Genomic DNA, 24,060 nt, shown 5'->3' with positions numbered 1-24,060 from the left:
ACGGGAGGAAATAGGAAGTTTAAAGAATGGCTTAGAAATAACAGCACATCAGCGACCCGGACCAGATGGGAGGTGAACTGATGACATGAAATAAAATGTGGAGTTAAGTGAAGAGGGGATAAACAGAAAGCTTCTTTGCAGGATATATTAGACCGGGACTAAATTGAATCAGGATTGGTTGGTTAAATTAATTAAAAAATGTTGGTTTTTGAAAGCAGGGATTCAAAACAGGGATGGACAACTCAGATGTTTGATTCTAAACGTCTTATCTTTGTCTCCCTAAGAGCCAGAATGTGTTACACACCGAGTGCCATCGTGCTATTGCGTATTGTATGTAAAGCAAAAACATGTCATCCGGAAAAACATCTGAGCCTATACATTATTATTAAATCGGTCAAGAAATGCATTTACCTAAGGTGACAAAATTGTACAGGATCTTATTCTTTCAAATGGTAGAGAAACAAAATTGTACAGGATCTTATTCTTTCAAATGGTAGAGAAACTGTGCAGTAAGCAAAAATTACTCACAAGCGCAAACTGCTGCTAAGCGACTGCTTTTGTTTAACTTCTACAGAGACACTTTGAAAAAAAAATTCTCATTGATGATAAACAGGGAGTCCCTGCGGTTTATGTTCCAACAAACTAAAGAAACCAAAAACATGACTAAATCCAATTTTTCTGTGTGTGTGAGCGTGCGTGTGTGGGTGCATGTGTGTGTTGCGAGCCTGCGTACATGTTTTACATTAAAATCAAGTCTGCTTATGTGCCTCTTTGTTTTCTAATTTCACTCTCCATTGGTAATTTTCTTTTCCCTTACTTTTTCTCTTTTCTCTCAGCCCCACGACTGCCAAAGCAGCAGCTACTGTTCTGCATGCTTCCCTCCTCTCTGCTTCGATTCCTCTGTGAATGGATTCTCACTAGACTTGTCCTCTACAAAGGCTGCTGTCCTGTTGCGTAAACACCCAGCAGACAGGGAACTACAGGCCATGGCTACATAGCTGGTCTCCAACCAGGAGGCGGTCAGTGGATGCAACAGCTCTGGAGCGTTGCTACAGCTCTGAAAACAACTGGCTAAAGCAAACAGGCTTGGTGGACAGAATATCTGCATGCATAAACGCACATGTGTGCGTGCGTGCACACGGCACCCTAAGGTAATGTAATACAAAAGGGACTGATCCATAGATGAAGAGATATGACAACGCATTTGCACTAAATTACATAGATGAGTCCCCTCAAACTACTGGATTAAATTGGTCAATAAGATTCCCCGTGGGACATGTGTTTGCAACTTTTAATTTCTGAAAATGTGTAATTTTTAACTATAAAAAAAAAATTCTGCTTATTTTTAGATACATTCCTGAAGCTTTGTATGCTATTGTGCTTGTGCTCTCTGTTGGTTCTGATTACTACAGCGACTGCTTTCTTTCACTCAGCCTGTAGGGTTCACTGAAATGTTTTCTTTTCTGATGAGGACTTCATTGTTTTTATCTGGCAGAAACAAATGCAAAGTGTTCATATGTTGGACAAGCAATGATTTATTATCAACATGTTGGAAACTTTTGACCTAAAGTATCTGAGAGTGATGGACTGCATTTGATGTTAGTTTTATCAGCTGAACTCCACAATTTGATGGTTCATTTTACATTAAATTGATATTGTTAAAATGTTATTTTATGAATATTTATAAACGTTACAACATTATTTTACTGATTTATAAAGAACCATGTTTGAATACATGCATTGACTAAAGGGCTTTTTTTTTTTTTGCAAGAGAAAACATTTTCTTTTTATCTGAAGAAAGAAAGGTACAGTATTTTTATTTCTGCTTTGTTATTGGAGCGATCAAGCCAATACCAGAAGAGAAGAAAGTAACAAACAACAAAACTTGCTTTGAATAATTTCATTATTTCTGTCCTCTATAAGAAAAACAAATCAATAAAAATTGCAAAGTAGATTTTTGTGAAACAAATTAAGATTATATTTTAATACAGTATCTTCTGAATTGCATCCTAACGAGATCCCGCCAATTGTTTGTCCTCATGTATGTCCACCACGAGTCAGCAAAACAGTTTGTTTCCAATAACGAGGCCAGCAACAGCCCTTATTAATTTGCATTTGCAAGGGGGATTCAGGTGCAGTGTTTTTGTTTAAGACGAGCAGCTCAGCTCCATCATATACTATACTAGCAAGAAAGAAGGCTTTGTCTCTACAACTGAGCACAACAAACCAAAAATAGAGAGTAGTAACACTGTCAAGAGGAGGCTCTCTCAAGTGCAGAGTTTTTGTAACAAACAAATCCCAATATGATAAAAATAGAACTTTACAGTGACACTTACAAGACACTGCGGAGATGACGTATGTAGATGGACATGTTACCTGCTGCTCATCTCTATTTATGAACACAGTTGACAAACGAAAGGAGCAGCAAAGAAATTCTGCATCAGGTCCACCCATATATGAGAATCTACTCAAGTACTGCATTTCATGTATCCCAGCGGGAATCCACAGATTTTTTCACCCACCATAATGTCTTCACTGTCAAGCATGAACAAAATTAGAGAATCCCATTTTGCAAATCAAAGTATTTTTCCCCACATAAGAGTGCACATAAACATTGCTTAAAATCATATTGGGGGGGAAACCAAATATATCCATAACAACCCACTGCCGCATTATGCACGCTCTGTTCCTGTCCTATAATTGAAAAAATATCAGTCGTGAATATAACTCCTGTACATAAATCCGAAAAGATCCATCGATTTTTTAGTGTTCCTGCAGCCATGCATGCAAGCATCCTTATTTAATATCGCTCACATCAAAGAGCAAACAGCATGTATTCAACTTGCCCCCACCCTTTAAATGTAGCCCATCCCCCAGTTGCCATCCCCCAGATGGGATTGGGCAGACAGTAGGTGAGAGGCCACTGGTGATTGAGCTGGGGGGATGTGGCAGAACCCTTGCTTTCTATGCATCAATGCTTTCCAGGAAAAGAGCAGGTCCGAGGCAGTGATGGAGGTCTTAAAGATGACGATGAGGGAAACAGAAATAGTTCTGGGTGGAGGAGGAGGTGGCACAAAAGTGAAGAAAGAGCATAATAGACTAAAATGTTTAAATTGTGTCCTACGATAACAACAGCGGACTTATAATGCTTTATAATTTAAATGACATCGTTGTCAGCCATGATGATGATGAGTACCATGGTGATGCTGTTGGTAGGGCAGAAGATTTTACTTCAGGGGAAATGCGATTCGGAGCAGATGGACCTAATTAGCATGCAGCATGGTATGTTTATTTATTGTGAGTGGCCACAAGTTTGGATCCGTGTGTGGTTTGTCTGTTAAAGTGTTTTTTTTTTATTAATATATTATGTTGTCTGCCTCAGGCTTGATGCTTGGTCATGTGCCCTATAAAGCCCTCCCCCTTGTCGACACGACCAAATGTTGCATAAGACTCGACAATGTCACATCTGTAGTAGTAATTGAATATATACGGGCTGTTTAGTTTAAGGGTGTAATAAAATACAAATTTCAAAGAAACCAATTTTCTATTCAAGTGTTGTGAGTGATACTTGGGGTACGCATGACCAATGATTCGATTAGTGATTGTGGAGAATTCTGACCATGGTGTTGATTTGTCTTGAAGAAGTGATGCGGTCGCTCGTGAGCAGTACTTGGCTGCAACCAGCTAAGGCACTGTTGATTCAGTTTGAATCAGTGTCTGATTGACACTGATTCAAACTGAATCAACCATTAACACTCCATTCAAACTTTGATCTTCGACCAAACTAAAAAAAAATCTGGATACCAAATGTGGTAGTTAATACAAAAACAAGTTTGTGCGCACTAAAAAAGTTTGCAGTTTTGTAAAACTACACTGCATCGTACTAAAACCTTTACTTTACTAAAACTATACTTTTGACGGTAATAAAATAACAGCAACAAATTACAAACACCTCCCAGTACAAAGCCTTAAAGCTAGACACAGCTGGAAATCACAATCACAGAAATAAACAAAAAAATAAATAGAAATATTGTGAAATGTTTTTGATTAAACTCTATAATTGGATTTCAAGTTGATAATGTACCCTTGCCTGTGGTTATATATTAGTAGTGATCTAGTTACGGTGTTAAAAATGTCAGAAATTGTAAAACTGTAAGTTTTTGTAGTTACTGGTGATTACATTATTATTTTTAAAAAGGGTAGTCAGTAATTGCATTAATTATGTAACATTTTTAATGATGTGCAGCACCGACAGGAAACAGACGTTTAACCCAAGGCCTTCCTTACTGTTGCTAAAATAAAAACAGCTCAAACAATGGATGAACATGTCTTGTTTCTGGAGTGTGATCACACTGAAGGGAAGAGCCTATAATCATGTTTAATATATAATTCTTTCCTGTTTTTTTTTTTGTACCACTTTGAGAGCAAGGTGCGGCGTGTTACAAGATTCTCTGCTAATGCCTTAAAGCACACTTGCAAATTCATGAAGTGTTTTGAAAAATAAGAAGGCTGGAAAACAGGATGCATTCAGTTGAGGTTGTGTCATATCCTGATTGAGGGAACAATAAAGTGTCCATACCAGCAGTCTCCCACAGCAAAGGGGGAGAAAAAAAAAAAAAGGAAAACATACAAATTTATTGTGATTAGTGAAGTTGAGTTTCCACGTTAATAATTGGTTCGCACTCACGCCACATTCTGCAAGCAAATGCGCGGAAGTTTAGTCTTTGGCTAGCAGTATAAATTGTATGCATTATTTGACTTTTCCTAGAAAAATATATTTCGCTATTTGCGGTCTGCCATCCCTTTAAATACATTACAGTTAAAATTTTCGTTTTAAAAAAAATAAGAGACTTTTTGTATTTTGTTCCTTGTGAACCAAAATTTGACTTTAAAGCCATGGTACGCGTCGTAATTTCAGCTCAAATGATACACAAAAGTTCCTTGACAGAAATCTGTGCAGCTCCACTTAAGCTCCTCCAGCATTTTATTTGATATTCTAAAACATATTTATATACATTATTTCCTCGGCCCTTCATGTATAGGTTAAGGCCTTCTTTAGCTGTACCTGGTCTGTAGAAGTCTACTGTAGATTAGCTAAATTTACACTTAATTTTCCACACTTTTTTTTTCATTGCATCTTGCGAGGATGAAATTCAAGAGGGTTGGGCAAAGGGTGAGCACGGGTTTTGCCTGGCACATTCAAACGCTTCCTATTAACACCCCCTTTAAATCCTGGCAACTGAGAATAATAGGCCAGACTGTCAGTTGAAAAAAGTCTTGTGAAATGTTTATCCCTGGATGACCCAATTGGAAACATCAGGACAAAACTGTGTAAACCACATGGCCCTCACTGGGCTAAAGACAACACTACTGATGTCTGTTAGATAGGCTGTCTGCTGCCTCTGTCTGCACTGTGGCCACTCTGCATGAAATTAATGGCAATATTTCATTATTCTAATTTCTAGTTCCTGATTGTAAAACTGCCACAATAGGGCGGCCGATACGTCGCATCGTGAAATAAATCTGGTGTCGCCACAGATACCTGGTATCGGCACAGATACCTGGAATCGGCACAGATACCTGGCATCGGCACAGATACCTGGCATCGGCACAGATACCTGGCATCAGCACAGATACCTGGCATCGGCACATCGGCACAAATACCTGGCATCGGCACAGAAACCTGGTATCGGCACAGATACCTGGTATCGGCACATATACCTGGTATCGGCACAGATACCTGGTATTGGCACAGATACCTGGTATCGCCCATTCATAGTATGCATATATTTTGCAGTATGCTCTGATGTTAAACGAATTAGCATAAGTACAATCCTTTTTGCAATCACTAATACAATTAACATAAGGCATATACAGTCAGTTGAAATAGAACGCACATTCTGCCAATTGGCTCACAACGACAGTGAGACAACCAGCGAATCGTACCTGAGGTCTGACCAGGTCCATCCAGTTTAGATTCACATTTTGGAAGCGAGAAATCTAGAAAGAAAGAAGAAAAATTAAAACTTGTGGTTTGAAGACAGTGAATAAAACTAAACCTGTCTCGCACTTTATAATAATAAAGTAAGAATGATATTTAGTATCACTTTTAAAAGTTTACAATGTTTCTTGGGGGTGCGATTGGTGTTTTGTGTATCAACATGAACTTCAGTCAAACACCAAAGACATGTTTTATTTAGTCAAACAAGCCAAACACTGACAAACTCTGTTTCTGGGTCACGTCAGTAGATAACAGTAAGAGGAAGCCAGGGATGAGGGGTCAGCTTAGGTCGGTGTCTGCCTCAGCTTCACCCAGCTGTCTCTCGAAAAAGAACAGCATGGCATATGCTTTTGGATTACAGCAAGCACCTGTTCACTTCCTGTACGTTTCATTTTTTGCAGGAAGACAGGTCCAATGGGAAGATAAGTCAAATCTTACCTTGCAAGGTGTGTGGAAATTAAAACAAGCAGCAATGCTGCTTAGCTCTAAGCCTGAAAGATGTTTACGATGTTCAAGCGTGCATTACTTTGTGGGCAATTACTATATGCATGTAATCTATTTCAGTCATTCTGCAAGCCTAAATGGTAGGATGCCAAGTTTGATCCTCAATCCGATGCTGGGAAGGCCGAGCAGCAGTTTAGCCTCTCTAAACCAGAAGAGCAGTGGGCTGGCAATGTTCGCGCGACACGGATCAAAGCCTGCTGCTGTCTTCAAAGTAAAGGGGAATGTTGTGTGCACACTCGAGTGGGAGAGAGCACCGTTTGTGTTGGACAGGCCATGCACAGCTGTTTAGAAGACAAATAGTCTGGTGCGGTGGACAAGCTCACACATGCAGTGAATGTAAATACACTATAAGATGAGTGAAGAGGTGTCAAAATTAATCGATTAATGGACCACAAATTGATCATCAAAATCATCGCTTCATATTGTCGAAAACGATTAATTGTTTAGAACCACACAATATAGCAAAGATGAAGCTGGCATTTAGATGATAAAATTCAGGAATGATAATATGGAGGTGATCCATTTGTATACTTCTTAAAATGTTAAGTGTATTTAGTTTTTTTTTGTGATGGGAGCCACCGGTTAACCGAGGCTCTTTCTTATCACATGGGGAATTTGCAGGAGACACGGGGCCGCCCACATCCTATTTTTATGACCCCCTACCACATCCTCCTGTGCCTCACTCAGGCATCATCCCTCCACCCCCCCCCCCCCCTCTCGACCTTACTTCCACGTCCCAAGGCGATGGAGGTGTGATGTAGTGATTTATACCTCTGTGCTTGTGCCTTCATTGTGTAATTGGTACTGAAGCTATCCTGATACATTCGGCATCTTAGAGCGGATACAAATAGATCACCTCCATATTGTCATTCACAAATATTAGCATATAAATATAAATGCCAGCTTCATCTTTAGTATACAATGAGCATGTGAAAATATTTCACCAAACATTAGAACTGCAACAGCAAGGGCACAGACAAAATATGCAAGTCTTTCCTCAAATGGAGAAATGTATAATTTTTTGGAACCCCGGCTACAATGCCTTACAACACAGTACAGTACGAGACACGATGAGATTGGTCCATTCGTTGAAGAAAAACACATGGGCAGCGATCTCCGTAATACATCTTGTATTGTATGTAGTATGGTCAACAAATGAATGAAAAAAAAGTTTACACGCTCAGAAATCCAAAGCCCCAAAATAACGTCTTCAGCAGACTGTTGTGGTGCTTTTATATTTGTCCTAGTTAGTAATTGAGAGATGGCCACACATGACATTGTGGTGAATACAGACTATTTAAAAAAAGAAAAAAAAAAAGATAAAAATAAAGAGACTCTGTCTTCCTCAAAACCTCTTTCTTGTTAGGTTGTAAGAAAGCCGACATGTACACAAGGGTCAGCTATTTTGCAACACAGCCTATGTCAATCTGTGCTTTGGTCTTCAACTGTGACCAACTGCCAATTAGACTGCCCCTTGATATAACCAAAGGAGTTCAGCCTCAACACGGAGTCGACTTTTTCAAGGCGTGGTCCAACCAAACTTGAACTCTGTAATTTGATGGATGAAGGAGGCTTGTTTACCCTTTAAGTATCCCTATCCCTTTTTTTATCTGTCCTTTCCTAGATTCACTATACTGAAGTCTACTTACGTATGAAAAGCATCGTTTTATTTTATTCTCACTGTAAGGTCATTAAAAACAGTTCTGAATACAGCGAGAGGTGCACAGAAGATCCTTACGGTTCAATGTATAAATTATTCCCTTGATGTTGAAAATTATTCAACACTACAGGCTGGCATGAGAAACCCTGTCTGCAATGTATTGTGTCTGGTAGACAAAAAAAAAAAAGGTCTTATATAGTCAAAAGCAAGTTTCCTTGTAAGTTAACGGCCACTGTCCGGCGGCAAGTCAAGTTAGGCCTTAATGAGGATACATATAGCTTAAAAATGGTCTGACAATCGGACATCTTATTGAAGTGTGCATCCAGTAGCTTCTACGCCAATTGAATTTCACAGTGTACTTTTGTTCAATAATGCCAGGGCACACACCCAGTAACTTCATTATATGTTACTCAAGAGAACATTAAATCAGATAATATTGTAAAAATGTGCAATATTTCTTGTACTAGGTTCATCTTGTTTTTTCTTTTTCAATTACTTCTCTGGTTCTTCTATATCAAACAAATTTGTTTTAGGTTCATTTACCTGACATGTTTCGGCGGAATCTTCCGCCTTCATCAGAGTGTCACTGATGTGTTTGTGACGCGTCTTTATCAGCTGATGGATGAAGGCGTGGCTCACCTGTCAGATTTGACAGGTGAGTCACGCCCTCTGCTGTCAGTTCACCTCTCCAAAACACTGTTCCAGGTTGTAGAGAGCATGTATGCTCCCTCGTCCCTGTTGATGGTCCTCGGGCCCCGCTTGCGGATCTCAATGGCCTCCCTGATCCAACGCTGATGTTTGTTTTCTTCAGTGCGGATGACTCTGGCCTTCTCCCAGTCCATGATGTGGTTTTCCCTTTTACAGTGGTCGGTGATGGCTGACTTGTAGTGTTCCTGTTCTGCTTGTAGTTTTATTGCTCTTGTTTGTCTTGTTGCTGTCTCCTTCTCACATTCCTTCTTGTGTTCCATTTTTCTTGTGATGAAGTTCCTCCCTGTCTCCCCGATGTATGATTTATTACATGATTTGCATGGAATCTCGTATATGGAATTGCATTTATTTTCCGGATTTACTCTGTCCTTTGGGTGGACCAGTATCTGACGGAGTGTTATATGTGGTTTGATAGGTGTGCTTATGTTGTATTTTTTCATGGTTCTTTTGATGCGTTCCGTAATTCCTCTCACATACGGCAACGTCACCATTCCGCTGGGTTCCTGTTTCCTTGTTTGTTTCTTTCTTTGCTCCTGTGTTTTGTATTTTTTGTTTTTTACCTGTTCTGCACCTTTGGTTATTGCCCATTGTGGATACTGACATTTTTTGAGTGCGTGTTGTATGTATTTTTCTTCCTGTGTTATGTCGTCCGGCTCTGTGATTATTGTTGTACGTTCGTATAGTGTTCTGACTACTGACAGTTTGTGTATAGTGGGATGTTCTGATGTCCAGAGGAGGTATTGGTCGGTGTGTGTGGGTTTTCTGTGTACTTTTGTTCTTATGTCACCATTGTCTGTGTGGTGTATGTTAATGTCTAAAAAGGCTATGGATCGAGCTGTTTCCTCTTCATGGGTGAATTTGATGTTACCTGTGGTGTCTATGGTGTTGAGATGGTCTGTGAGGTGTTGTGTATGTCCTGTTTTTACTTTTTCCAGAATGTCGTCGACGTAACGTTTCCATAGAGTAGGTTTGTATGTGTCCGGGGCTGTTAAGAGTGCCTTCTGTTCTAAATCTTCCATAAAAAAATTGCACATGATGGCAGAAAGTGGGTCTCCCATGGGGAATCCCTCTTTTTGCCTGTATATTGTGTTTCTGTATTGAAAGTATGTGGAGGTAGCGATGAAATGAAGTAGTTGGGTGATGTCTTGTGCTGTTAGATTTGTCCGTTTCTTGAGTGTCTTGTCTGTTGATAGTCTGTCATGTACTATGCGTATAGTAGGTTGTGTGGGCGTTTTTGTGAAGAGTGAAATGACGTCGTGTGATATGAGCATTTCATCTTTCTGTACTTTTATGTGTGTGAGTTCCGTGGCAAGCTGTCTTGAGTTTTTGCAGTGTTGATCCGTGTGTCCTAATAGTGGTTTTATTATTTCTATGAGTGCTTTTGAAAGGTTGTATGTGACTGACCCTATGCTGTCTACAATGGGGCGGAGAGGTGTACCTGGTTTATGGATTTTTGGTGTGCCATAGATTCTGGGGATGATGTTTGCTGTGGGTATTAGGTGATTGTATGCCTGTTTGTCTATTTTATTTTCCATGAGTAGTGGTTTGAGTAATGCTTTGAGTTTATTTTTCTTGTCTTCTGTTGGGTCTTTTTTTATTACTTCATAGGTATCGTCCTGTAGTAACTGTTGCATTGATTCTTCGTAAGTGTCCGTGTCCATAATCACTGTTGTTCTGCCTTTGTCCGCCGGGAGGATTGTAATGTCTTTATTTTTCGCTAGTGTGATCATTGCGTTTGCTTCCTGTTTTGTAATATTACTGGGTGGTGATTTAGCCGTTTTTAATATCCCTGCAACTTCATTGCGTAGTGCTGCTTTTTGACCTGGGTTATGTATTTTTTCGCATGCTAACTCCGTGGCTAAAATGAAATCATCGTGTGGTATGTTTTTGGGTGTGATTGCGTAGTTGAGTCCTTTTGCTAATATGCTGCGTTCTGCCTGGGTGAGTTTATGGCGTGACATGTTGTGAGAAGGAGACAGCAACAAGACAAACAAGAGCAATAAAACTACAAGCAGAACAGGAACACTACAAGTCAGCCATCACCGACCACTGTAAAAGGGAAAACCACATCATGGACTGGGAGAAGGCCAGAGTCATCCGCACTGAAGAAAACAAACATCAGCGTTGGATCAGGGAGGCCATTGAGATCCGCAAGCGGGGCCCGAGGACCATCAACAGGGACGAGGGAGCATACATGCTCTCTACAACCTGGAACAGTGTTTTGGAGAGGTGAACTGACAGCAGAGGGCGTGACTCACCTGTCAAATCTGACAGGTGAGCCACGCCTTCATCCATCAGCTGATAAAGACGCGTCACAAACACATCAGTGACACTCTGATGAAGGCGGAAGATTCCGCCGAAACATGTCAGGTAAATGAACCTAAAACAAATTTGTTTGATATAGAAGAACCAGAGAAGTAATGTGCAATATTTCGTCGTTATTTTTAGCAGTACTTTGAGACTCGGTCCATAGAGCTACCACATATTTGATAGACGTCAATCTAAACATGTAATCAAGCATCTGATTGTTTTAAGTTGACAGGTCGCTGATGAAGGTGAACTTAAAATATAAAGACTACAGTATCTAGGAGTTATGGAATCACACGTCACAGTAAAGTCCATCTGTCTATTTTTAAATACATATAGTCTGCATTTTTATTTCTTTTTTTAAACTACTCTCTGGCACTCAATAGCTGGTTAGACAGGGACAAAAAGCTTTAATGTCACCTTCACTGACTGAAAAAGAGCATCAAAGTGCAGAAAGGTTTCCAGAAAAAATAAAACACACTTTAACAAATTAGAGCCTTGGGATCATACTGATTGGACTCAATTAGGATGAGCAGTAGTGTGCCAAGACTTCTGCATGCAACAGGCTGGCAATCAGTAGGTTGCATGGTGGACAAATGAAAAGAAGTGGGATTGACAATAATGAAAAAAAAAAAATCTGTAATGGCATCATTGTTGAATCAACATTCGGTATAGAGGCATAAATAAAACAAAAACAATGACATTGATCATTTAGAATCTCCCCCCCAGAAAGCAAAACAGTGCTTGGCCACAACTGTTAGTAGAGGTAGAGAGCACTTTGCAAATTGATAGATTTAGAATACTGACTGAAAAGATCAATATTATGTTTGCATGGATGAATGAAGAGTGTTAGGTTACACAATAGAGCAATAGTGAAATTAAGAGCATGTTAAGGGATTTGAATGAATGTATGAATGGATGAATGAAACAAAATGAGTAGGAACAACCAGTTGTTTTCATTAGTTAATTGCTATTTTTCCCTTTGCATTCAATGTTATTCTTTTTTTAGAGCAAAAACAAATGGTTTTCAATATGTTCTCTTCATATTGGTGATGTTTCCAGAGGCCAAACTCATTTATTTCCCCATCATGTATGAGCTGCCTTTGCTGCCATTTGAACATTCAAATAACCCAACTTAACTGTGAGCCATTTTCATTGTCTGATGCAGAACAGCCTAGCTATTGGAAATTATTAATCGATTAATGTGTTGATTACTTTTTTGATGAATCACTAAATTGGATTTGAAATCCAAAACTTTTTTTCCTATTTTCTCATTCATGATTACAACACAAAAACAAAAATAAGAGTCGATCTCAAATTACAGTAGAACATAAACAGACACATAAAACAGATGTGATACAACATCTGCTAAAAACAACAAAAACAAGTACGTAGCCGTTCCAATTTACAAAGAGACTCACGTTCTCAGGAAGAGCATTCTGGCGTAGGTTCTTAGGACCGTACTTGGGATATTTAAGAGACCGTACGCTGCGTTCTTCATAATGAGAAACATCCACCATGCGCTTGAAAGTATCTTGATTGTGATTGGTTAATCAGGATCCAATTTTAAGCAGAACCCCAGCAGTGCTGACATCATCTAAATTCTGCATATTTATTTGTTTAGAAACACAAATTCGTCAAGAGAGCATGCCGAGGCATCCGCTGCTCTGCATTGCAAAGAAAAGGAGACAGTGATTGAAGTATTAATTGAGTGACGTAGTGGGTAACTACCATAATAACCACGTAACGTAACAAATTGATCATGGAAATGTGGCCAACACGTTCAATTATTGATTTCTATCAATTTTATTAAGTCGCTGTTGCATCTCTGCAAAGAATACATTGAAAGGCACTCAGGCATGTTAAATATGATTGTAATGCACATATTTGATCAAAATGGATTGTCCTGCATTAAAAAGCATCACATGTAATTTGGTGGATCTGTGTGAATGTCTGTTTGTGCAAGATGGTGAACAACAGACTCAAAGGCACCAGGTGTCAGAAAGAGAAACAGCTGAGTAAGGGATGGGGGGGGGGGCAGTTGTTTCTTGTGGGGTGGATAAATGGTGCTCTTAGGGAGACAGCAAAACCAGAAAATGTACTTTTAAAAAAACTGCAACTGCATTTCATCTCCTTTTAATACCAGGGTCACGTGGAGTTTAAAGGTTGAGAGGGAAAGTAAGACGAAATGATCTCTCTATGCAATATTGAACTATAAATTTACATGCAACAAAACATGATCTGCACAGTGCAAGCATATCCGCTCACCTGCCACTTCATTAGGAACACCTCTAGAATCCATTGAGACACAGGCCTATAAGGTATTATATGTCCTATGAGGTATTATATGTCACCACACCAGATACTGTATACATACACAGCCCATTACATACACAGCTCATTTTTATTTGGTTTGCATAATTTTGGAGGGCATTTACTGTATTACAATATTTGAGTGCTTGACATGGGTTGCAGTTTATTATAAAATCTTGTAATGTGATGCACTGCTGCATCAAAGTATTATTAAAAAGACAATAGTGCTGTAAAAGGTGTCTTGGTGTCAGAGGCCTTTTGATACCGCTGTGGTATTTCCTCTTGGGTGCGCAGGTGGACCTAATATTGTGGGACAGCAAGTCTTAAGAATGATGCACATATTTAATAGGATGTCATGAAACCACACCATGCACGCATAAGTACAAATCTGTCATAGCTCTCCTTTCCCAAGCACCATCACAACAACACTACCGTGGATGATGATGTCAGGCCACATAAAACGTGTTTACGTTTTGGATGCATTGTTACATTGAGCTTGACTATTCTTATTTGTTGTGACGATGATGCCATTATGTCAGACAGGCCCCGTCCGATGCATTGTTTTTTTTTTCCTACATGATTGTCATATAGCGTGGAATAATCATTCTGGCCCGGTCTTCGTCAAATATTGATTATAGTGTCCAGTTCGGATATAGATGCAGTCATCCACGCCTGAGACCTTCAAGCGGGCTACGCAGCTCTTGATCACGCACATTTAATGTAGCCTGTCATTAATGCTGGTGATCCACAGCACGACAAGCCGGTTGAATCAATTGCAGCCAATGGGTGCACGCGCAGCCTCTTTTTCTAGTCATCGTGAGCCCACCGACACAGACTACCGGTGAGCACACCGACAGTCGTGAAATTACTCCCCCCCTGCATGGAAGCAGACTCGCCCCTTCCTGACTTACCGGATTTGAAAAACGCCGCTACGTCTGGAGCGTCCTTTGCAGCCTCATCCAGCCCCTCTGCTGCGCTCATGGTTGCGCTCTCTCTTGCACAAACCGCTCCTCAAAAATCCACAAACCGGAGCGATTCGGTGTTGGCTCTTGTCACGCGAGCAAGCTGGAACCTTTCATCGCAGCAGATCCGATCTTGGAATCGGCGCTCCCCTCATTAAGCCAAAGACCTCCTCCTCCATTTTGACAGAGAAGGGAGAAATCCTCACGACCGAGCGGCGGCGCTCCCGAGTTGAACGGAGAAAGAGAAAGGGAGGGGGTGATATTGTAGTGAGAGAAGGTTGAGGTTTAAAAAAAAAAAAATACAGGGTAGGAGGCTTGGAAACGATTGGGGGTGGGATATCCTGGGATTCCGTTTCTGGAGAAGGTGGGGTTGGTGCATTGTGCACCACGTAGAATTTATCCCCCCGCACCCACGTCACTGCGGTGCTGATGCGGGCCGCGAGGGAGTGTCATTCTTGTAGCTTTTCACACCAGATGAAGCCCACATGATGAGCTCATTGACAGCTCTGCTCGTGTCCAACGTAGGCGTGTCAGGTCTTGAGTCACGAGCATGGCAGTTTATTCCTTCATGTGGTCAAATATTTATGCAATCAGAAAATAAAGCGTCCGTGCTTATCTCTGCTGGCTTCGAGAAAAACGCTGCCACAGTATGAGGTCATTTGGTCCACCATTCTAATCGTGTACTACCCCTCCTTATAACTCTTCCTTGGACCTCACAGATGCGTTCCAATGCGCTGCTACCATCTAGAGGCGCTCCTTGATAACTTTTTTGAAATGGACTTTATTATCAGGAGGTTTATCCATCGGTTCATTTAAATGTATATATTGTATCATTTAAAACACTGACGTGGAGAATTTCTGTACAGCATTTCCATACATAACATTGGTCAACTGTAAATTTTAATTAGAGTGGCTTTATGCCTCTCTGATATTATTATAATTTATTATTATTATTATTATTTTATAATTGTTATTATTGCGATGTGAAAGCATTATATGAATAAACGGTATTGTATTGTATTGTATTGTATTGTATTGTATTGTATTGTATTGTATTGTATTGTACTGCATATTTCATTCAGATTTGATCGTTATTCATTTATTTGAATCCGTTTGGACGTATTATATACATTTTGCATTAAGCACGCTCGATCCCCAATTTATAGTGGGAAACGCTACCTCCCCCATGGCCTGCGTTACCTTGGTAACCATATCAACAAAACGCTGACAATTACACGGAGGTGCAGCGCAGCATAATTTCTTGCGTGATTTTGGAGAAACTTCGTCAAATGAACACGTTTGTTGACGATTTCAATTGGAAACGATTAAAAGGAGGACTACATGAGGCATGTCGTCCACGTCTCGTCTCGTGAAAGTCAGCTACAGGAACAGAAGCAGCCAGCCAACTGGGCCCGTGGAGTCCCTCAAGGAACTGCAGGTAAGCACAGTAAAACTTTACGCAAAGGCCTCGGAATTAAAATGATCCCCATTGCAGTCTTTATTTCATAGTTGAGACGTGAAGAAAATCAAGGCTATGTGCACTGATCTTGGTTATGCACTGCAGATTACAAATGTGCACTGATCTTGGTTATGCACTGCAGAGATTACACATGTTCATTTAAACGCACTTTTGAGTATGAAATATAATTACATACTGTTTTGTTTATTAGTTCAATAAACCCAAGCATGCAGATTAGTCGATATTTAAAATTACTTTTCGTCATACATCTGGTTAGGAAGCTCCCCTGTTGGTGGTGACAAAAAAAGTGGACCAATCTGATGTCCATCCCTGATTTAGAGATTATTAACCTAATGAACATGTTTTGGGAATTTGAGAGGAAGCCCTTGCTGGATGAGAAGATTCAAACCCCCAACCCTCAGAAGTGAGCTGAAAATGCTTACCACTCATCTTTTGTCCCACCCAAATCACCGTCCTCTAATGTAAAAATGAGTTAAAGTCAAGTTGGCAGGAGCCGAGACGTCTGCTCCGTTTTCCTATGAGACCTTTGGTAATTGTTTTGAGAATCACTGCACCGCTTCACTTTGGCCTCCGAGCAGTGATTACAAAAAGTTCCTGGATGCACTGTGATCGTCAATCCAATAGATGGCAGCATGTTTCCACTACAGTTGTTGCTATATAACCCAATAGGAGGAATGGATATTGACGTTTCCAAACAAGAACCGACACAATATGACAGACTTGGGATTGATTTGACTCAATATTCTCATCTCACATTTAGGAATACTGCATGCTTTCAAGTTTTTCAAAGTTCTTAATGCTGTCATTCATGTTGGGATGACTGAGAATAGGGAATAAGTCCTCTCATCCAATATCAGACCACTGACCTGATCTTAAAATATCTGCCTAAGGTGTCATATTTATACATTACAGTGTTCATCAGTTTCATTATGTCTTAGTTCTGTCATGTTGAAATAGTTTCCTTTGTGAGTTATTTAACGTCAGCGACAATAAGACATACAATCAGGTCCATCAATATTGTCACTTTTTTTTGTTCTAAACATCAGCTGAATGGATTTAAAATGAAACATACTAGACGCGCTTTACCTGTAGACTCAGCTTTAATTTGAGGGTATCCATCCATTATCCGAACAGCTTATTCTCCCTAGGGCCGCGGGTGTGCTGGAGCCTATCCGAGCTGTCTTTTACATCTGGATCAGGTGAACGGTCTAGGAATTACAAATATTTATATAGTCCTTCCACTTTTTAAAGGATAAAAACTAATACAACAGTTTAAAAATCAGTAAAATGAAATGTCACTCTTACAATGAGTTCTGAAGTATTCCTGGTGTGCTTACTGTGTTTAAATAAATCAGACAAGCAAAATGTTCAAACGTGTTCTCGATATGATGATGTATCGTAACTACAGTATTGAAACCGACAGTAAAAATCATATGCTAATGTCAATTGTCTTTAATAAAGGCACGTTTTAAACCCGTTTTTGAAAAGCAGCACAGTGGAGGTGTACCTAATATAATGGCTAGTAAGTATACTGTACCATATTGTGAACCCTCCCCACATACACCCATTTAATATCTCACTGTATCAGTGTGAGAACCTTAGAGAGAAGCCTCTCTTGCTCCCTCTGTGTATTTCTATCTTCCTCGCTTTCCCTTAGATTTCACCACAACATGTATAATTCAGAGTCAGTCTCCTGTTTCACGGCGACTCACAAGCTGACGTTTCGATATAGAAAATCAGTCATGGTGCATTGAATAATTGATTAAATAACTGCTTTCAAATGCAAAGTTTGGCGATGTTTTTTTTCTATAAATAGAACACCATCAGTCGAATCTATGTGAAGAGTTGTGCCACACATCTGCTGGATGTTGCAATGAAAGCAAAATATTAATTAGTGGGAAGTGTGTGTGCGTGTGTGTGAGTGTTATTGTATGACTATGTGTGCATGTATGTGGATTTTGTCAAGGCACTTTTTATACAGTTTAATTTCCATTTACATGACTAAAAACAATTTCCCAGAAGTAGAGTCAAGAAGAATTGGCAAAACCTGATGTAGGGTCACGGTACATTCTCACTGATTTAATAGATGTTGCAGAAATTGTCATTACAGTTCTATGGCGTATTATGATGGAAAAGCACACACTATTATTGCATTTGCAATGGCAAAGAGAGCAAGCCATTTTCATGTCTTCAAATGGGTCACTAATTCGTAAGAAAATAATAATAATAACAACCAACGTTGGTAGACCAAGAGCCTTTGAATTGCGAAAAGAACGTCCAAAGATATTTTTTGCATTATTTTTTGATAGACATTTGTACTTTGTCTCCAAAGCTTTTCTGGATGGTTGCCCAGGGCAATTGAAACATATATTTGGCCCTTCGCCAGAGGGGGAAATATAAGAAATATTCCCCACGCATGCCACTCTCTGTTTTAACTCCACATTGGCAAAGTGGTGAACAGGGAGCACGCACCATCACTGCCCTTTCTGAAATTACTTTTTTTTTTCCAGCATGAACGCCAGACAATCCATTTTCAGGCACCATCCAGAATAATCCGTGTCAAATTTGAGGAAGTTATGGCCTATTTTACTGCCACTTGTTTGAGCCCTTTTAATAATAGTATCACTTTGTTACCATCCAGTGTTAGTGCATACAATAATGAAGGTCTCTTACGGTGGGGAGCTTGATTAGCCTTCATTTCCACCCCCACAGCTCCGCATCCCTCCCCCTGTCCTTCATGTTCTGATGTGTTAGATGGGTAAGGTGAGAGTAGGGCCATGATCATTACCTGGTCGACACCCGGTCATCCTACACCGCATTATCCCGTTAGCGGTTTTCATTTTCGGAGCAACATCATTTCAGGCTCATAACCATTCTCACATTGCAAATAAGATAGCTGATTGCACCCTTAGCTGCTTGTTCCGTCTTGTCTTTGTTGGCTGCTCTAATTCTCTGATGTCATGAAAAACGATGCCAATTAAAAGGGTGGACTGACTTGAAAAGAAATGTCAGTGTGAAAGGGCAACAATGATGCTGCATTCAGAATATCAAAATGAGGTAAGGTGACCCAAGTTCTCTGAAGTTTCAGACCGCTTGGCTTCTTAGGTCAAATGCAATCATTTGGTAAAATGAAGCTGGTCGTAAAGGAGGATGATATACTGTACGGTACTCTACATGGAGTCTTGCTTGATGTAAGGAAATGTAGGTGACTCATGTATCATATTTTTCATTATTGTATTTTTTTGTATTACAAGCACAATGCTACGTTACATACTACAAACACACAAGAATGTACTAATTAGGTACATCGCGTGGGAAATTGGCTTTTTATTGCTTGTATACAAATTGTTGGGTCTTTGGAGTGCCTAACCTCCCATCAAGTGTGAAATTAAACAATTGAGAATTCTTTTTTACGCCCATACATCTAATTTTATATGATTACAGTTAGAACATTGTATCTATACTGTCCACAATATCTTAAGCGCCAAGTTGTGTGGATGTGAAAATTGCACTTCCTCTTTCATCTTGTAAGTTAAGAAGGCAGTATTAAGATACAAAGGTTACTGAGAAGCAGGTTAGGTAGAGAGGTGATGTGTCATGGTTGGGAAACAGCTTTGGAAACACACTGTTTCCAAGGTCATTCAGGTAAGAAAATAATTGTCAATTTAGGGGTAGGCAAAACTAGTTGGAAAATAATGTTTCTAGTTTGTCATAATGTCTTTGGCGATATGTTCTGTTCCCTGTGGATTTCTCTTAATCTTTTACTGGTTGTTTGGCAGGCTAATGGAAAATTAGATATCTTTAATATTTTTTATTGTTGGGATTTTACAGCTTTAGAGAGACAAGAAAAGTACAGTAGTAATGTTTTAAAATTAGTTGCAAAACATCTGCAAGTCAATAGGTATCATAATCATTTGACCAGCTAGAATTTAATTTAAAACCCATTTTATTCCTGGATTCCACCTTGAATTCACCAAACTGCAGGGATTGAAATTACTTTGATGTTCAGGATCAAAATGATCCCCATCCTACTAAAAAATGTACGAGTGCTGTAACCCTTTACTGTTGATTCGTTTATCTTTTTTGTTCATGTTTTCATCATGAATGGGTTTGTTTCTGGGCTTGTTCGAGAACAAATTCCAGGTTTTAAAAATTGAAGACCCCCAGTGGCTCGACTACTGTTTTAATTATCACTCAGGTCTCTTATTCCCATCTGTGGACATTATTAAGTGTACTTAAGAGTTATTTCTGAGAAAAAGAACAAGCTGGAGGAAGGTTTAGGTGAAAACCAGTTGCAAGACACTAATTAAATGTATTGGTGTATAAACATGATCTATTTCTGACCCGGCCAATCAGTGTCCTGTCTTATTGAAGAGGTGGTGTCAGTGGGGTGTGAAGCACAATGCCTGGGGCAAGCACATGTGGATGATGCACCCTGAGAAATAATCATTGATGGGGGTGTTGGGGTAGAGTGAGGGTGGGGTGAGGGAGGTTATGCGGACCGAAGATTCTGCCTGTTGATATCCGTTGTCTGGTATGGTGGATACCTTGTGTTATCAGTAGTCTAGCTGTGTGACTAAATTATTTTATAAAAAACGAATATCCATATACCAGCCCTGTACACAACAACAAAAAAATAGCACACAAATCTGTAAATAGTTATTAACCATTTTGGGTAGCGACTGACCCTAATATTGTGAAGCCTTGAGCTAAAATAAGAAATATCAAAATTCCTATGTCTCTAGCGTGCCTTATCTTCATCGTGATATTCATATTTTGTCTGCATCTGTTATCCAGCAAAAGTTAAAGGAGGAGCGTGAAGCCAAGCGTGCCCAGCTTGATGGAAGACATGACTATGTGCTCAGTATCGTGGCTTCATGCCTGGGACTGGAGAAAGCTGATGTCGAAGACGCTATATTGGAGGGAGATCAGGTGTGATTTGGAACAAATATCACTGCTTGTATTATATGGATTTTCTAATCAGTTCAGTATGGTCTAACTAATCTGAAACTCATTTTAGGATAGGCGTGTATTGTAGTCAATATATATATTTTTTCCTTTTAGCTTGATCGCATGGAACAGTTTTTTGTGGCTGAGGGGCTTCTACACCTCATGTTTTACTATCAAGAGAGTGGTTCAGTGGATGGAGGTACGTCTTATAATTAATGATACTTGAATTTCAGTCTTTATACCTGAGGTTCTTTTATAATAAGTCCATTTGAAAATTGCAGGGACATCATCCTCATCATCACTGCAACTGCCTCAGCCACCTAGTCAAAACAAAAAGCATAAAGTGTTTGTGACTGATGGAAAGGATGTGGCCCTGACCGGAGTATGTGTCTTCTTCACCAGAGCCAACGCCTCCAAGGCAATCACTTCTGAAAACATACACAGAGTGAGAGAATTAGCAGCAGTTACAGAAAATAATGAATTATACATACTGTCTGTGGTCTTCAATTATTTATTCTCTCCATGGGAAGCATTTTCATCTGTCGTCTATTTCTGTGATAAAAGGCTCCATTTAATTTGATAGGTTCTTCTGGAAGTTTGGAACAAATGGCATTTGTTTGAAGTTTGTTTGAGTCACAAGTGTACATACATATATACACAACACCTGTCGATATGATGCGGTACAAGTATAGTACACCAAGCTACAACCACAGAATGTGCATTTAATTTTTTTCCCCCAGGATGTCAATTTCAATATGTTGGACACCTCAGAGGGGGGTCTGTTAAAAAGTGTGGAACAGCTGCTCTCTGTGGTTTTTATACCAACACTGACAAAGATGAACCATGGCTGGGGAGAACTGGCCAGTCCACAGGCCCAAGCAGTTAAACAGGACTTCATATCGTCACTGGAAAACTTTGTGTCTGTCTTGGCGGGGGCACAGGAGAGTCTACAAGAAAAGGTCAGCTACATGTTTATTAAAGCCCGATTTAATAACAATGTAACCTTAAATTCAGAGTCTGTTGGTGATCACTATCTAAATGAGTTTTTAATTGCTATACATAATTTATTTCAGGATTTTGTCACCATTTATTTCATTTTTTCATTCTATGTCCAGGTTACTTTGAGAGAATGCGATACATTTGACGTGCGGATCCTAAAAGGCCCGTCGGACTACATGGCGGCGGCCAACAACACTGAGACTATAGAAAAGATAGAAGGGTGCATGAAAGTCTGGATTAAGCAGATCGAACAGGTAAGAATGCTATAAATGAAATTTTGCATTTGCTAAGTTGCAGCACAAATCATGTGCTTTAGGTTTTAGCTGAGAGCGACCAGCTGAGAAAAGAAGCCGAAGACCTTGGCCCACGGGCCGAGCTGGACCACTGGAAGAAGCGAATGTCTCGCTTCAACTACCTTCTGGATCAGCTCAAGAGCCCTGACGTGAAGGCGGTATTAGGTGTGCTCTTGATGGCAAAATCTAAAATCATCAAGGTAAGGAAAAGAAATCTCACACAATGACACAATCATACCTTTGTAATATTAATGATCATTCGCTCTGCCTAGTTGTGGCGGGAACTGGACACCAGGATCACCGAGTCAGCCAACGAAGCCAAAGATAACGTCAAATATCTCTACAGCTTGGAGAAGTTTTGCGATCCACTTTACAATAGTGACCCTGTATGGAAAATAGTTGATTCACCTCAACAATGACAAATTCATTTACGGTCTTACTCAGTTTTGCAGGCATTGGTAAAATGATACCATTTTGTATTTCTGCTTGAAAACAGGTTTCGATGGTGGATGCTATACCAGGTCTTATCAACGCTATCAGAATGATTCACAGAATCTCTCACTACTACAATACATCTGAAAAGATTACATCACTTTTTGTCAAGGTAACATATGCCCATTTTATATAGCATCTACTTTTGTTCATTTGTTTGTTTTTAAATAGGTAACAAACCAGATGATAACAGCCTGCAAAGGGTACATCACTAACAATGGTGAAAAATCAATTTGGGACCAGCCACAACGGATTGTAGAGGAGAAAATCAGAGCAGCCATCCACCTAAATGAGGTAGCGAGCTCAGTCTTGTTTTCGCTCAAAGAAAAGTTTACTTGAGCAAAATGTTTGATGCTGATAACTTACGTGTTGTGTGTTTTCAGGAGTACCAGCGTTGTTTCCATAAGACCAAAGCAAAGCTCGAACAGACTCCCACAGAGAGACAGTTTGACTTCAGTGAGATGTACATTTTTGGAAAATTTGACACGTTCCAGCGACGACTCAATAAGATCCTGGAAATGTTGGCCACCATTTCTACCTATTCGGCCCTTCAGGATGCAAAAATAGAGGGACTTGAGACGGTGGCAACCAGGTTTCAAGTAAGATCTAAGATTGCTATGTCAGTGCCAGGCAAACTGTCAACTATATATGTACAAGATATTTAATTATGTAACAAGCATGCAGATAGGGTTGCAAAGTCAAAACAAATACAGTACTGAATGCAAGTCAAGGTTCCTTAAGTACAGCGCTAACAAATCCAGCATGGTTGTGTTGTGTTTTTGTGCTGCTCTTGCATTTACGGTTTTTGTTTTTGTTGTTCAAATTTTCGTTTGTCTTTGCTGTCATGAATGATCAAGACTACAGAAATGCAGGCAAAATGGGAGGTAATACATTATTTGTATCTTCTTCAAAATGATTCAAATTAAATATTAGACTAGTCACAATTTGATTGTAGCAGAACAATAACATTGATTTTTATGGGCCTGATTGTTTTTTCAATTTCATTGTTGTTTTGGCAGATAATAATGCTGAACATGAAGACAAAACATTATAGCTTCCTTGACCAAAGAAGAACTGACTTTGATGTGGACTATGAGGAATTCTGCAAAAGTACAACTGAACTTCATGTATGTTGGATTTCACCATCCAGTCAGTTATTTTGAGTAGTTTGACTAATGAGAGTTACAACCTGAAACTGCAATATTTTTATATTCCCCCCCCTGGTTTATTTAGGAGCAGCTGATGAATTTCATGGATTGCACGTTCAACAAAATTCAAAATACAGAACAAGCTCTTGACATGCTTAAAAAATTTCAAAGGTAGTCCACTGTTTGTCTGTTCCCTTTTGCTATTACACACTTTATGAGTAAGTAAACAAATAAAGATACTGA

At 39.6% G+C, this 24,060-nt stretch overlaps 2 protein-coding genes across 3 annotated transcripts in view; one reads left to right on the top strand and one right to left on the bottom strand.

The window, feature by feature from the left end:
* Positions 1 to 14,728, bottom strand: part of triob (trio Rho guanine nucleotide exchange factor b) — a 67,444-nt gene extending 52,716 nt beyond the window's left edge. The window contains exons 1-2 of one of the 2 annotated variants that reach the window (XM_061288389.1): positions 14,405 to 14,728; positions 5,947 to 6,000 (exon numbers count right to left, since the gene is read on the bottom strand). In XM_061288389.1, the coding sequence (XP_061144373.1) occupies positions 5,947 to 6,000; positions 14,405 to 14,474 (124 nt within the window). In that variant the 5' untranslated portion in view covers positions 14,475 to 14,728. The remainder of the gene's footprint in view (positions 1 to 5,946; positions 6,001 to 14,404) is intronic. The other variant, XM_061288388.1, reaches the window with a different exon arrangement.
* A 972-nt stretch (positions 14,729 to 15,700) lies between these two features.
* Positions 15,701 to 24,060, top strand: part of dnah5 (dynein, axonemal, heavy chain 5) — a 63,780-nt gene continuing 55,420 nt past the window's right edge. Inside the window, exons 1-13 of the mRNA XM_061289202.1 lie at positions 15,701 to 15,893; positions 20,733 to 20,867; positions 21,000 to 21,084; positions 21,167 to 21,330; positions 21,626 to 21,844; positions 22,001 to 22,138; positions 22,201 to 22,377; positions 22,450 to 22,563; positions 22,674 to 22,781; positions 22,841 to 22,963; positions 23,053 to 23,268; positions 23,689 to 23,796; positions 23,903 to 23,988. Of these exons, the coding sequence (XP_061145186.1) occupies positions 15,804 to 15,893; positions 20,733 to 20,867; positions 21,000 to 21,084; positions 21,167 to 21,330; positions 21,626 to 21,844; positions 22,001 to 22,138; positions 22,201 to 22,377; positions 22,450 to 22,563; positions 22,674 to 22,781; positions 22,841 to 22,963; positions 23,053 to 23,268; positions 23,689 to 23,796; positions 23,903 to 23,988 (1,763 nt within the window). The 5' untranslated portion in view covers positions 15,701 to 15,803. The remainder of the gene's footprint in view (positions 15,894 to 20,732; positions 20,868 to 20,999; positions 21,085 to 21,166; positions 21,331 to 21,625; positions 21,845 to 22,000; positions 22,139 to 22,200; positions 22,378 to 22,449; positions 22,564 to 22,673; positions 22,782 to 22,840; positions 22,964 to 23,052; positions 23,269 to 23,688; positions 23,797 to 23,902; positions 23,989 to 24,060) is intronic.

The sequence above is a fragment of the Syngnathus typhle genome, linkage group LG10, assembly GCF_033458585.1.
Source record: "Syngnathus typhle isolate RoL2023-S1 ecotype Sweden linkage group LG10, RoL_Styp_1.0, whole genome shotgun sequence".
In the NCBI taxonomy this organism is placed as follows: Eukaryota; Metazoa; Chordata; class Actinopteri; order Syngnathiformes; family Syngnathidae; genus Syngnathus; species Syngnathus typhle.
Note: the sequence above shows the minus strand (reverse complement) of the source record. Positions and strands in the feature narration are given on the sequence as shown.